At 34.8% G+C, this 13,508-nt stretch overlaps 1 protein-coding gene across 1 annotated transcript; it reads left to right on the forward strand.

Moving 5' to 3' along the window:
- Positions 1–264: 264 nt before the first annotated feature.
- On the forward strand, positions 265–12,859 carry LOC150096741 (uncharacterized). The gene is made up of 3 exons (XM_090408229.1): positions 265–597; positions 2,099–2,331; positions 9,486–12,859. Exons 1-3 carry the CDS (start codon positions 348–350, stop codon positions 10,617–10,619), a joined length of 1,617 nt encoding a protein of 538 aa, XP_090264355.1. The 5' UTR covers positions 265–347; the 3' UTR covers positions 10,620–12,859.
- The last annotated feature ends 649 nt before the right edge of the window (positions 12,860–13,508 follow it).

Genomic DNA, 13,508 nt, shown 5'->3' on the forward strand with positions numbered 1-13,508 from the left:
AATTGAAAACAAGCAAATTAATAACCACTAATGGAAGTGTTAAATATTTCTATTTTTGGCGTCTTTTTGTTTATAACATTCGCATATGAAGCGATGAACTTATATTTTGGTAAGCAACACACGTATGCAAAAGAGAATTACGGCTGTAATTTGCAATTCAGCTTATAGGAAATGCTACGTCATTGGAAGCAGCAACAGTCAAAATAGCACAGACGAAATTGCAAATATTACATGCGGCGTCTCTTATGACACGCACGGGTTTTGAGTTAGAGATTACGATAGCTAACAACCGGTATATGGAGTAATTCTACGTACTAGGTAACTCTGCGAATCATGGTTCGTAAAATATGAGTTCATGTGGTGTCAGAAAGGCGTGGTTATTGTTATTATTAGAATATATTTTGAAAGCGCTCAGTATTTTCAGACGACTTAGTGATGATCAGAACATGGTAACGCGAGTTATGCTGTTAATAACTCTCCTGGCGGTTTTCATTGTCGAACCTTCTACGATGGCTAAAGTACAGATAACGGATGCCAGCAACGTCACGTGGGCTCATGCTGTTAATAGCAGAGATCGCCTAGAGAGGGAGCTAGCAGGTAAGACACTAATATTCGTATTATTTGTTTATTATTCCAGGAATGCGTTTGTACATCAAATATTTGTATTTTATCTACAAATTATACTACAAAAATAGTATAAAATATAAATAAATACAAATACAGATGTAAATAAATACAAATAAAGTGTAAATAAATATAAATAAATAAATACAAAATAATAAAGAGCCAAGAGGCTATTTTTTTTTCCGGCGACGTAAATTAAGTTAAGGGGATTAATTTACGTCGCTGGAAAAAAATAGCCTCTTGGCTCTTTATTGTAGTAATAATATATGGGTACACCTTGCTAGCAATTCGTATAGTAAAGGCATGTAAGTTCGGTTCACTTAAACTTTGGTATTATCCAGGTCTACCTACTCACTGATGAGACCTCAATAAAGGTCGAAACTGGTCTGGGTAGTGACCTTCCTCATAATCTAAAACAGTAATACATCTCCTAGGAGCTGTGTTTTACATTATGAGAAAATATTAAGGATAGTGATGGAGCTTGCTGCACCTTTGCTCCGAGTTGTCCTAGTGTTGTACTACCAGGTGTTGACTTACGCTTGGACTCGCTGAAAGTTCTTCGGCATGAAACTCTTAGATTTCGATCTCCGAGTTTTTTATCCGGCTTTAAAATAATGAGTCATTTTTTTTATCCCCTTAACTTAAATACAAAAAAAAAAAAATTGTTTAGTTAAAGATGTAAATAAATATAGATAAATACAAATAAAATGAAAATAAATAAAATTAAAGTGGAAATAAATATAAATAAGTAAATACAAAATATTTTTGTCTAGTACTTTTGTCGTATATATATCAGGTTTTCTGAATTTTTCTCAAAGAATAATATATTGCTTCTTTTGCAACTTCTAAAGTTGCAACTGTTTGTGAAATCTCTTCTGTTTCCGGTTATTACTAACGTATGAAGCACCTTGAACTGTTATTTTTTTCCTGTTGAAACAGCATTATCATGCCTTCTTTACTGCATATTAATATATTCTAATTTCAACATTGAATCTCAAAATTCTGTTTCTCTCCCCCCCCTCTCTCTCTCTGTCTTTCTTGCAGATATTACTATTTTTGTGATATAATCAATGAAACGTCATCATTATTGTTGTTGTTACATGACACATCCATGGTGTCCAAGGATTCATTTCTGGGAAGTGTGCTTCACACAACAACCTACCATCTTCATTTACCATGCACACTACGACGTTCATCTGAACAGAATGGAAGAACAGAATTTCTCCATTCTGTTCAGATGAATTTATGCTTATGTCTATGTACAGACATATTTGCAATGACAAGTCCGTATCCAGAACTGAAATTCAACAGGATATTATCATTATCGTTTCTCCAAGATAATTCACTAAGTTAGTATATAGTCTTCCTAACAAGTAGTTTGTAAATAATTATTATTATGTGTTTAAGACAGGTTTTTTGTGTGTGAGAGAAAAATCGGTAGTTAATAAAACGTAAATATTAAATTCATTTTCAGGCGATGTTATGTTTCTCGAGGCTGATATCTCCCTCGGACACGTCATAGGAAGTGAGAGTGGTCCACCTATTCCCATCATGGCCCATCCTCCAAAGCAAAGTTCAGACATAAGCTTCGACGAGTGGATTGACAAAGTGATCGCTAGTCAGAAGCAAAAAGGTATCAAACTGGACTTCAAATTAATCGACGTTGTTGAACCGTGTTTGAAAGTGTTGGACAAAAATCGAGAAAAGGTAACCCCGTTTGAATTATAAAGACTCCTTAGAGTTTTTATTTTATATTTCTTAAGCTATTAATAAAAGTAATTCTTTGTCAAAAGTAGCTCCATGGAAACCTTCTTTTTAAATTAAAAGACAACGTTGTATTCACTACTTCTGTTTTTATTTTTGTACATAAATCCTGAGTACATTACTGGACTGAGGTGTGAGCATCATTTTCTATCTATATATGATTATTATTATCTATGATTGTTATTATTTTTTATGCCTTCTTTTTTGTAACGACGAAGCAATTCTTATCCTCAGGGTAAGTCCATTACGATAAGTTCCGCGATTTTGACTCTCATTTTTGCTGTAATTTGTGTTCTAGCGCTAAATCGAAGCAATAAACCATAGTTATACGACGGAAGACAAGCAGCTGCTTGAAGTCTCTCTCTCTCTCACACGCACACACACAATCTTCCGTAGGCTTAGTTGAGAATGGAACATCTGATTTTTACGGAAAACTAACATGTGATTCTCACGTAGACCATTCCCATCGGAAGCTTTATGTGTATCAAAAATATAAACATTACTAAATCTCTATGCCTCGGTGTGTTTTATTTTTTCTTTCTTTCTCTTTTATTCTCGTTTTTAATGTTTCAGAAAGATATAACAAATCGCGAGATGTACACACGCATTGAGTGAACAGAATATCCGAGGATACGTGTCAAGGATACGATAAGAGGGATTGAATTGAAAAAAAGGAACGCTACTAAATAAGAAGCTTATGATACACGTGATGCAGACAGATAGGTGGAGGGAATAAATAATATACACTATACAGAGAAGATGAAAGACAGAGATATTGTATAAAAAAGAAGGCTGGTAAAAATAATGGTGGAAATAAACATTCAACAGAGAGAGAGAGAGAGAGAGAGTGTGTATGTGTGTGTGTTCAAAGTTATCCTGAGTATAATGCGATATTCTTTGTTTGTCTGATGTACGAACTGAACGTGCAAAATTGTGCCTCTTTACTGACATATATTTAACGCATTCTCTAGTATCATAAGGCATTCACTCTCAAAGTAGAAAAATCTGGGTGCGAAACTCTCCACTAAGATGCCAAGAACTTTCACAAGTGCTCTTTTTAGCTACAGGTGAGTTAGCTGTTCTCATATTAAGGCAGTAGGTTTTCCTCCCACCCTAGCCTTAATTGCTTAATTACAAGTAAACCTAAACGTTATAATTAACAGTTAACTGTCTTCTTAAGGGAATGTTCTAAGTTATGTGATCCATTTCTTTTATCAATTAATCTGTCACATTGTAGGTGTTCATTTGTCCAATATTACGTTGAAATACATTAATTGAAACAGTGTCAGAGAAACCTAAATTGTACTCATTTCAATAGGGTGTGTGTCTTCCTTTGATTCCAGTCGCACTTTCTGTCCTTCTAGACTATTCTTCCCCTTTATGTTAATATGAATCAAGTATTCTTTGACTGTCTTTCCTTCAAGCACCACCCCCAGTTCATGCATCACTGTTGGACTATTGATTTGGCCAACATGCAATGTTCTAGCTGGTCCCAAAATGTTCTATGTTAACATCAGGAACATGTGTAGACCATTGAATTCTTTCACACCATTATCTTCAAACTATAACGCACTAGAACCCTTACAATGTGTGTGTGTGTGTGTGTGTGTGTGTGTGTGTGTGTATACTGTATATATATATATATATATATATATATATATATATATACACACACACACACACACACACATATATATATATTCATCTTCCTTATACCCTCTTTTACCTTGCCGTGTCGAGGGTCCATTGATCATCGGACCTTACTCCGTTTACAGGATAAGGTGGTCAGCCTTATGCCCCGGTGTATCCAATGGCCTGTAGTGTTGAGTTCTCAAGGCCAGTTTGCCTGCTTTGTGGGATGAAAACCCCCAGAATGAACTGGGGAAAAAACCCTGCTGTCCACGCCCAAGACTGGCTAACTTGGCTATGGCTGAGGAAGATCCTTCAGCTCCTCACGTCACCGACGGGAATCGAACTTAGGACACTCCTTCCCCAGGCATATGGTTGCGAAGCGCATAACCACTAGGCTGACCGCACGGACATATATATATATATATATATATATATATATGTATGTATATATATATATATATATATGTATGTATATATATATATATATATATGTGTGTGTGTTTGAAGATTTACTCGGTTTGATATCATTTTTAGGAATTTTTTAATGACTAGAACCGAGGTTTAAATAAAAACTTTAATTACACCACTAGTTTCGTCTAAACCAAGACTTCATCAGGTGTGAGATAAATATATAAATACCAGTAACCAATCTAAAGGAATTGGTTTTTTTAAAAAACAGAGTAACGTATCAAACACTGAAGAGATAATGGCTAGAGTTTAAATAGAAGAATGAATTCTGACTGTATCATTATGCACATGCGCGCGTATAAGATCTCGAGAGCGTCAATATTGAATGGTGGAGCTGTAGGAATCCGGCATGCTGTAGCTTAGGTTGTTATTTATATGGATGGGATTGACTATCTCTTTAGATTCCAAAATTCGTCTCTCCAACTTGTCACAACATCGGCGTATGTTGACAATTTCATCATACAGTATCTGATGTGGAAAACCTGCATCATTTGAGTTCGCTGAAAATAACACATGACTGGACAAGGCACTGGTTCGAGTTCTGTTGTAGGTAATGTCTCTCTGGTGTTCCTCTAAACGGAGTTCGATAGATTTCTCCGTTTGTCCGAAGTATGGCTTACCACAATCGCAAAGAATCTTATAAACACCAGAATATTTAAGATTATTGTGTTTAATTGTAGGACGACTTAAGATGGAACGAAGTTTAGGAAGGGTTGTGAAGAACGTCTTAATATTATATTTCTTCACAATTTTAGCCAATTTTGGAGATAAAGAACTGATATATGGCAAAGAAATGTTGGCCTTAGAAGTAGGGGTGTCTTCATACTGTCGTGGATGAGGGTTGAAGAGCAATCTGTCTATAGTTTTCTTAGACTATCCATTAAGTTTAAATGTAATAAGTTCATTATGAAGTTCCTCTTTGTCCAACAGAACAGACCGAGCTTGGTGACATAGAGCGGAGATGATACCCAACTTCTGTGGAGGAAAATGGTGTGAGTCAGCATGAAGGTATCTGTCCGTATGTGTGGGTTTTCTGAAAATAGAAAATTTGAGATGTTCAGCCTTCCAGGTTGCTTTGATATCTAAGAATGCGATAGAGCCATCAACTTCCAATTCAGATGCGAACTAGATTCTCTGGAGGGATCTTTATCAAGAAGTGAATAGGAATCAGAATGTAATAATTCAACAATATATAATTCAGGCGTGACCAACTTCATTCTATACGAGGGCCAATATATGCTGAGTGGTAGCGTCACGGGCCGCACACTTTTAAGACAGAACTTAAATAAAAATAAACTCCGCATTTTTTCAAGGCAATAGTTATATGTATTGAATTACTATATTTTTTAAACCATTTTACTACTGGGAGAACAATATAAAATACTTGATTGATTTAAATATAAGTTGTTAAATTTAATTTAATTACGTATTTCTGGTGTTTTTACAAGTAACACCACTTAATGAGAACACTGTGGGCAACAAGTTCATCAAAGGCGATTTTCAAAATTTGTGAAGCAACACCAATGTGTGATTTTTTCCATTAAAATATAAAAAATAACAAAAAAGAAATATTAAATAATAAAAATTAAATACGTTTCTTTCAAGATAAAAAATATATATATACTTAGTCTTAAAACATTTTTAATTTGTTTTCATTATTTCACGGCCCCCCTCAACAAAACGTACGGCTCCTGGGGGGGGGGGGCACGGCCCACAGTTTGGGAAGCGCTGATCTTAACCATGCTCCCAGAGATAAGGAAAACATCATCGATGTAGCGAAGCCATATCTTTTGGTTTTAAGGGAGAAGATGGAATTGCTTTTTCTTCAAAATTCTCTAGATAAATGTTGGCAAGAACAGGAGCCAAAGGATTTCCCAAGGCTAGTCCTGAATTCTGTTTATAAACAGAGTCTTCAAATTTAAAATAACCCAAGTTAACGTAGTGTGATAGTAATGCGAAGACATTCTTCGAAACTTTGTTCTTTAAAAGAGTAAGAACTTCTTCAGTGGGGACAATATGAATAAGGACACTACGTCCAAACTAACCATCAGGGGCGGCTCGTGCATAGACACTGCTGAACTGCCGCAACCTGAATTTTTCTCGATACATAAGTATATTTTTTAATTTATTTATATTTGCTTGTAATATTTAATTTTATCATCAACAATCCTATACAATTCTCTTATTTTCTATAATAAAAATAAAAATCCGTCTTGTAGCACTTAGGAGGATGACGACGCTAGCAGTACTGTGTTTACCACAGTGTCATATTGCTACGCGCGCAAGCATATGTACGTCATAGTGAGATGCGAGCTATTAGCGTAATGAGGCACTGTCCGTCGCGCAGTTCCACTTTTGTTTATATGCAGTTTGCGCCAGTAGTAGAGTGTTCGTAGTGCTTACCGTGTTTACTCCGTCTCCCTCTTTAAATATTTGGACATTACAATTAAAGACATAACATTTGTTATAGTTTTTATTTTAGAATATTATTGGGGTTATGATAATAGATTTTATTTTTAAGTAATTTTGAATTATACTGAACTGTATAATTTTATCGATAATAAACAATATTTTTTTCATGTTTAATTTTTTTTTTTAATTTGTACCATAATTTTGATATTTTATCCAAACACGTATACACTGTATTTACACTGTGTATGTATAGTTCGAAAGTTGCAGCACCCCCACGATTTCAAGCCACGAGCCGCCACTGAGAGCCATAATATCTGAGTTAGTGATTCGAAAGTTTTTAAGTTTGGATATAAAATCTGTTGTGTTTTTAATAAAGGAAGTAGATTTTCCTGTAAAGCATTTCAGAGAAGATGCAAGAAATTTTGACAGGTTATAAGTCGGAGAGTCGATACCTTATACTGTAGGTCGAAGAGGAATGTTGTCTTTATGAATTTTAGGAAGACCATACACTCGTGGGATTAGAGGATGTAGTGATCAGAGGGAAAGGCGTACATTCCTAGGTAATTCTGATGTCGTTCTTAGTAGATTGATTGTACGGTTGTGGAGTTCTCTGGAGGGATGTCTATCAAGAAGTGAATAGGAATCAGAATGTAATAATTCAACAATTCAGAACGTAATAATAATAATTCCTATTCACTTCTTGAATAGGAATTATTACGAGGGATCTCTATATATTTTAACTCAATGCATATTTTCGTACTTAAAGTGTTAGGCTATATAGATTAGTTTCATCGAAAGCCAAGTAACTCACCCTCCCTTTAAAGGTCCTTAAATATTCTTGGCAAAACGTATCCCAGGCATTGTATCTCTTTAAATTGACCTTTTAAGATGGTGATTATTATTCTGTGATGTGATTTTCTTTCTGTCTTCCTTTAGAATGACAGTCTCTCAAGTATGTACTAATATGGTCATTCTATTGGTTCAATTAAATGCATGCATTGCCGAACATGGTCCAATTTCTTCATGATTCGAAACTTCCAAACTGTTCAACATAAATCTAATTATTGAGGCATCGTCAGAATTGGTAAAGGTGATATGGAAGGAAACGGGAAATCTTAAGAGATACTATGAATCTGTATCAGCGATTTTCAACCGGAGTGCCGCAAGAGGTCTTCAGGTGTGCCTCGAGATTTGTGAAAACAAATTAATTGAAAGAAATAATGTCGTAATTTGCGCATTTATTCCCTTGAAACTCCCAAAAGGATAAGTAATTACTATTATTAATATCTTCTGTATGTAAATCAATCAAAATTATGCCTTTTTTTTTGCCGGATCGTCAAAAAAATTAAAAGAATACATTTTTAGTGTGTCGCAGAATTTTAATAATTAGTCTAGGTGTGCTATATTATGAAAAAGGTTGAAAATCACTGATGTATATGATTGGGATCTCTTAATATTTAACGATGAAAGTAATCATATAGATGCTTATAAGTGGAATGCAACGATGCATTTCTAAATCCTCGAGGGTAGAGATGGTTTTTAGCATTCAGCGTAAAACCACTGCCTTATTATTGGCTTGCAAAGTAACACGTGTGGTACAGTACAGGATTCTTACGTTATCTAAATATTATTACAGAACTAACGTACTATAGGTTTCGATGCCTTTTCGCTTAGGTTTTCATTAAAAATATATGAACACAGGGATTGATTCTGTAGTTTGGTTTGAGGTAATTTCGAAATGTTTTCAGACAGGATCATTGAACTCGCGCCGTATTATGTTTGAATCATTGTCCTATTTCCTCTCTTGTTTCTATCTGCCCAAGTGTTTTAGTATTGATTTTGTGTACTTGTGTTTGTTTAGTCCCTCCCATACATATCGGCGTTAGAGGATGAAAGTATGGGCGTTGAATGTGACAAAACACGCTAGGAGACAAAGTCTCACGTCGGACACGACCGTTTTCGTGGATTTCAAGATTCTAGAAGACCGACTGTAGATGCAACAATGGACTCAAATATTGTGGAGTCAGTGGCTTTTTTTACATTCGATTTGCTTTTCTCAAAAAAAAAGCAAGTTGATTGCACAGATTTCGAACACTTTTTCCATGGACAGAAGATGATCTCCCCCGATTTCTTCATCTTTCTAAAGTTGACGATTTCCTTGAAAGGAACAACGATTCGAGTCTACCAATTCGAATAAACGAAATTGTGTTGCCAGAATTGAATGCCATCTAAACGAACTTCGCGATGCAGCAAATTTTCCACCAAGAGATGGAAAATATGATGCATTCATGTTTCAAAGGAACTGCTTCGATTGTGATGTTAAACACAGCATGGAAGCGTTTAGATTTCTTTGGTAAGGACCAACAGTTTAGGATACTGGTTTTCTTCATAATAACTTCAAAACTCACTATACACGTCTGCACCCAGAAATGGGGACATGTCATTCATAATGTTATAGCTCTGCTCTAATGTCCGAGTTACAACTAGATAATGATAGCAGATGGAACTCAGACGCTAGAATTAAATAGATATATTAATCTGTATATGCTATGGCTGTCAGTAAGTAGATTTTTTTTTCTTTTCAGCTTACGTTTCCAGTGTGGCTCAATGCGGATATTTTAAAGGGACCTATCAATGCTACAAATGTTCCAGTAGACGCCCATGGATTCATCCAACTTAGTTCCAGGTATTTTCCGAAGGCTACATTATCCGTCGGTTGGACCACCAATTGGAATTCAAATCTTCCACCGGATACTCGGTTTTACAGCTGGCAAGATATAAAACACATGGCCGACACTTTAAGATGTCATTCGGTGACTCAACCAGTGACATTTCCAATTAGAGCAGCGTTTGTGGGTCGATCTTTACCACAACTTACATGGTTGCTTAATGCCGTCCATGAAAGTACTCTCACGGTGTGGAGTAGCAGGTCAGATCCCTATAGCATTGAAGAGTTGTTGAAGCTTCGTTCATTGGTACCTAGATCCAAAGTTTACTATGATTTAGTTCAATATAATGACGAGTTTGTAAGCAGAAAAGATGCAGTTAAGGAAATAGGGAAGACGGGAAATTTTTCTGAAGGTGGTGTCGTTGTCCTTCATACAGACGGTGGGGATGAATGCAATTGTTACAGTTGTCACACTTACATCACTAGTTCCGAGGTAATGTTCGGCACTAGACGATCTGTTGTTCTTTTATCAACTAAATATGCACTGGACGAAGCATCTCCCTTCAGCATCGAAGGGAAAATTAATTTATTCTCCAAAGGAGGTACTTTGAGTATCGTAGTGTCCAACTGTGATGATCTTCCTGAATATTTTCCAGTCTTAGAAGGAAAGATAAATGCAAATCATCGTGATTTCGAAAAGGTTTGGGATTTTTTGAATGCCAGGGCCATCTATAGATTTCAATACAAAGATTCCCCCTGTTATAGATTTTCATTAAATACCACAGTGGAGAAGCCGTTTCAAGTTTTCAAGTCATGTGGTTTTAGCGAAGTACCCATCGAAGTAGACAACATAGCATTGCCAAAGGGACCAATACTGGTAGCGTTTCTTTCAGAAGGGGATCGATCCTCTGTGTTGTACGACTTAGAAATTGATGGTACAAAGGTCAAAGGGAAAACTAATGCCGCAGTGGTTAATACGGCTTCGTTGATCATGATTCTACAACTGATTATATGCTTGACTGTTGCAACCTGCAGTTTATTGCGCAGATAAATTCAAAAGTTTTATTGATATCCTGATGATTTAAATTATATTTCTTCTTCTCCAGTTCGTCTTTGTAACTTTAACTATCTTAACCTTCAGAAGTAAGAACACTACCCATCCTCTAAGCAAAGAATTTCCGCCCTTTTAGACTTTTATCCCATGCTTATTCAGAATGTTATATGAAGTGGTGATGCAATCTTTACGGGTCTTGTTAAATGAATTAAGATCTCCGGTTTCTCCATACCTACTCACTGACGAGAAATCTAAGTCCAGAAACAGTTAGGATGTTGAGAGAACCGTCAGAGAAAGAAAATATTCCCATTCGTACTACCAGAAATCACTTGTTTTTTATTTGTCCTCTTTTAGCACTGTCCTGTTTACCATGTGACCAAGCAAGAAAGGAACGTGGGTTGCTCTTATTGTACGGCCATCTCCATGGAGTCCACCGATGACTCGTGAAATGAAATATTTGATTTTATTTGTTTTGCTTTGGTTTGATTTAATTTTGATTTCATTGATTTATGAAATATTTAATTTTGATTTATGACTTGATTTAATTTCATCGATTTATAATTTGATTTGATTTTGGTTTCATTGATTTATAATTTGATTTGATTCCCTTGATTTATGAAATATTTGATGGTGTCGAGAAAATACTGCTAGCGATTGCAAAGTAACTTGAGGATAGTTGTATATATTTACATATTTCGCTTCTGCAGATGGAAATTGCTTCCTTGTGGATACATCTGCACTGTGATACGATCCCTCATAATATTTGATGTATAAGAATAATGTAAACATTTCTTTCAACAAATTTCTTTTTTAAAGAAAAGAACGTCTTTTTTATTTGTATATGAAGGATAAATGCACTTTAGAACTCTCATATATTTGAAACCAACTGGAAAATTTACTCAATCTATTTTGATTTATCGAGTTCAATATGAAATTTATTTAATATTTTATGACTTACTAGATGTTAAACGATATCATAAACAACAGTGCACAAGGCCTTCTTTTCTTAATTACTGTTCTATTTTATATAGCAGTAATTTGTCACAATAAACTGTTTTATCTTGAAATTATTATTATTATTTAGTGGCAGTTTTAAAGATGATCTTATGAGCATCACATAAATTAGAAAATATAATTTTCAAACGATGTGCTAGTCATGCTCTGTCTCAATACAGGATTTATTGAGTCTTCTAAAATAAAGTTGCTTATAAAGTAAAGCACACTAGATAACCAATTATTCTCTGTGGACCTTTTATAAGGCCAACTTCATGCTGGTCACTTTCAGTACTTCCTATATGTGTTTGCATCGATCTCTCTGTACCTCCCTTGAGATACCTGATTTTCCATTTTTGTTTTTCTTTGGCTTCCGAATAAGACATTCCCTGTATTTATTTACTCTTGAGAGAAAATAGAGACCAGTTTATCATTCCAATACTTTAAGTGATAGTAGATGTGGGCAACCACGACAGCTCGTCAAAGATCTGCAATTGTTACACACATTTGTAGACATCGGACACTTTATGATGACGTTAACGTTAACTATTCATTGCGTGATCTGCTTAGGCCAAGTTATGGGACTGTTTATAATAAACACGGTACGGAGAATCAATAAAACTAAAGGAAGCAAACGAGATTAAATTCTGAATCTTACAAATTATTGAAGTTTATGATATTACCTAATGAAATTGTATTTTAAGTAATTCTATCTTGTAGATGTACTTAATTTCATATATCATAAACACCTGTGAGTTGCACAGATCAATTATTATCTTTACAAATATGGAATTCTGCAAAGGTCAACGACCCTAGATGATCTTTCGATCCAATTCATACTATTCCGAGGTTAATAATGCTTATCTTTAAGAGCTTCGTGCTGCCATCTAGAGGTGCGATAACGAAATAAGTCATGAATGTAATAATTACAGTATTTTTTTATTTTTATTTTTAAAAGAAAAGGAAAAAATTCTTGTAAAATGGTGTTCTTCTACAGAAGTACTGTGAACAGTTGATCATTTTAAGAAATGAACACCAACGAAATGCTTATGATAGTTATTCAAACTGCCTTTTTACTTGGATATGCATTTTCGAATGTCGTAATAACGCTTGCATTATTAGGTCTAAAATTCTCTGATGGAAGGCATATTAAATGCTTAACCTTTTGTCCACGCTAATACTTTCATGTGACTCTTATGCAGTAGTGCACTGGTGGCAAAAATTTACCAATCCAGTTGCTGACGTGCCAGGCAGTTTTTAATAGGGGAAAATACGAATCTTAACTTAATTAATTAATTTATAATATTTTATAAATAATTATCATTTTATAATTAATATTTTATTTTATTTATAATATTTATTTATATATAAATTTATAATATTCAGTGTAAAATTGATTATTGTATTATTAAATTGATTTTAATTATGTTGGTTTGAAAAAACAACATAATTTAATTTTAATAAGCCGTTTATATTCCAGCTGTCTCCAATTGCACTATTTGTTGAAAAATATACACAGACTCCAAAGCCTCTGTACCTTATTCAAGGATACAATTATTGTATCCGCCGTTTATATTGTATCCTTGAATAAGGTACAGAGGCTTTGCAGTCTGTGTATATTTTTCAACAAATAGTGCAATTGCAGACAGCTGAAATAAAAACGGCGCTAACTAATAAATCACATGTCCGCTCTCACAGAAATTATGCTCTATAGATCAATTTTTCATATGACATGAGTGTTTGTTTGATTGCATTTGAAATTCTCGATGTCATTATGACAGATCACGAGGCTAATTTCAAATAAAATTCTATCCCGAATTGAAACATGCCATATAATGAGTGTGTGAGTCAGGGCCGCGCCGTGAGTAGGAGGCTCCGTGTGCAAAATTTTTT

The sequence above is a fragment of the Typopeltis vanoorti genome, chromosome 18 (assembly GCF_054136105.1).
Source record: "Typopeltis vanoorti isolate ZY-2024b chromosome 18, IOZ_Tvanoo_1.0, whole genome shotgun sequence".
In the NCBI taxonomy this organism is placed as follows: domain Eukaryota; kingdom Metazoa; phylum Arthropoda; class Arachnida; order Uropygi; family Thelyphonidae; genus Typopeltis; species Typopeltis vanoorti.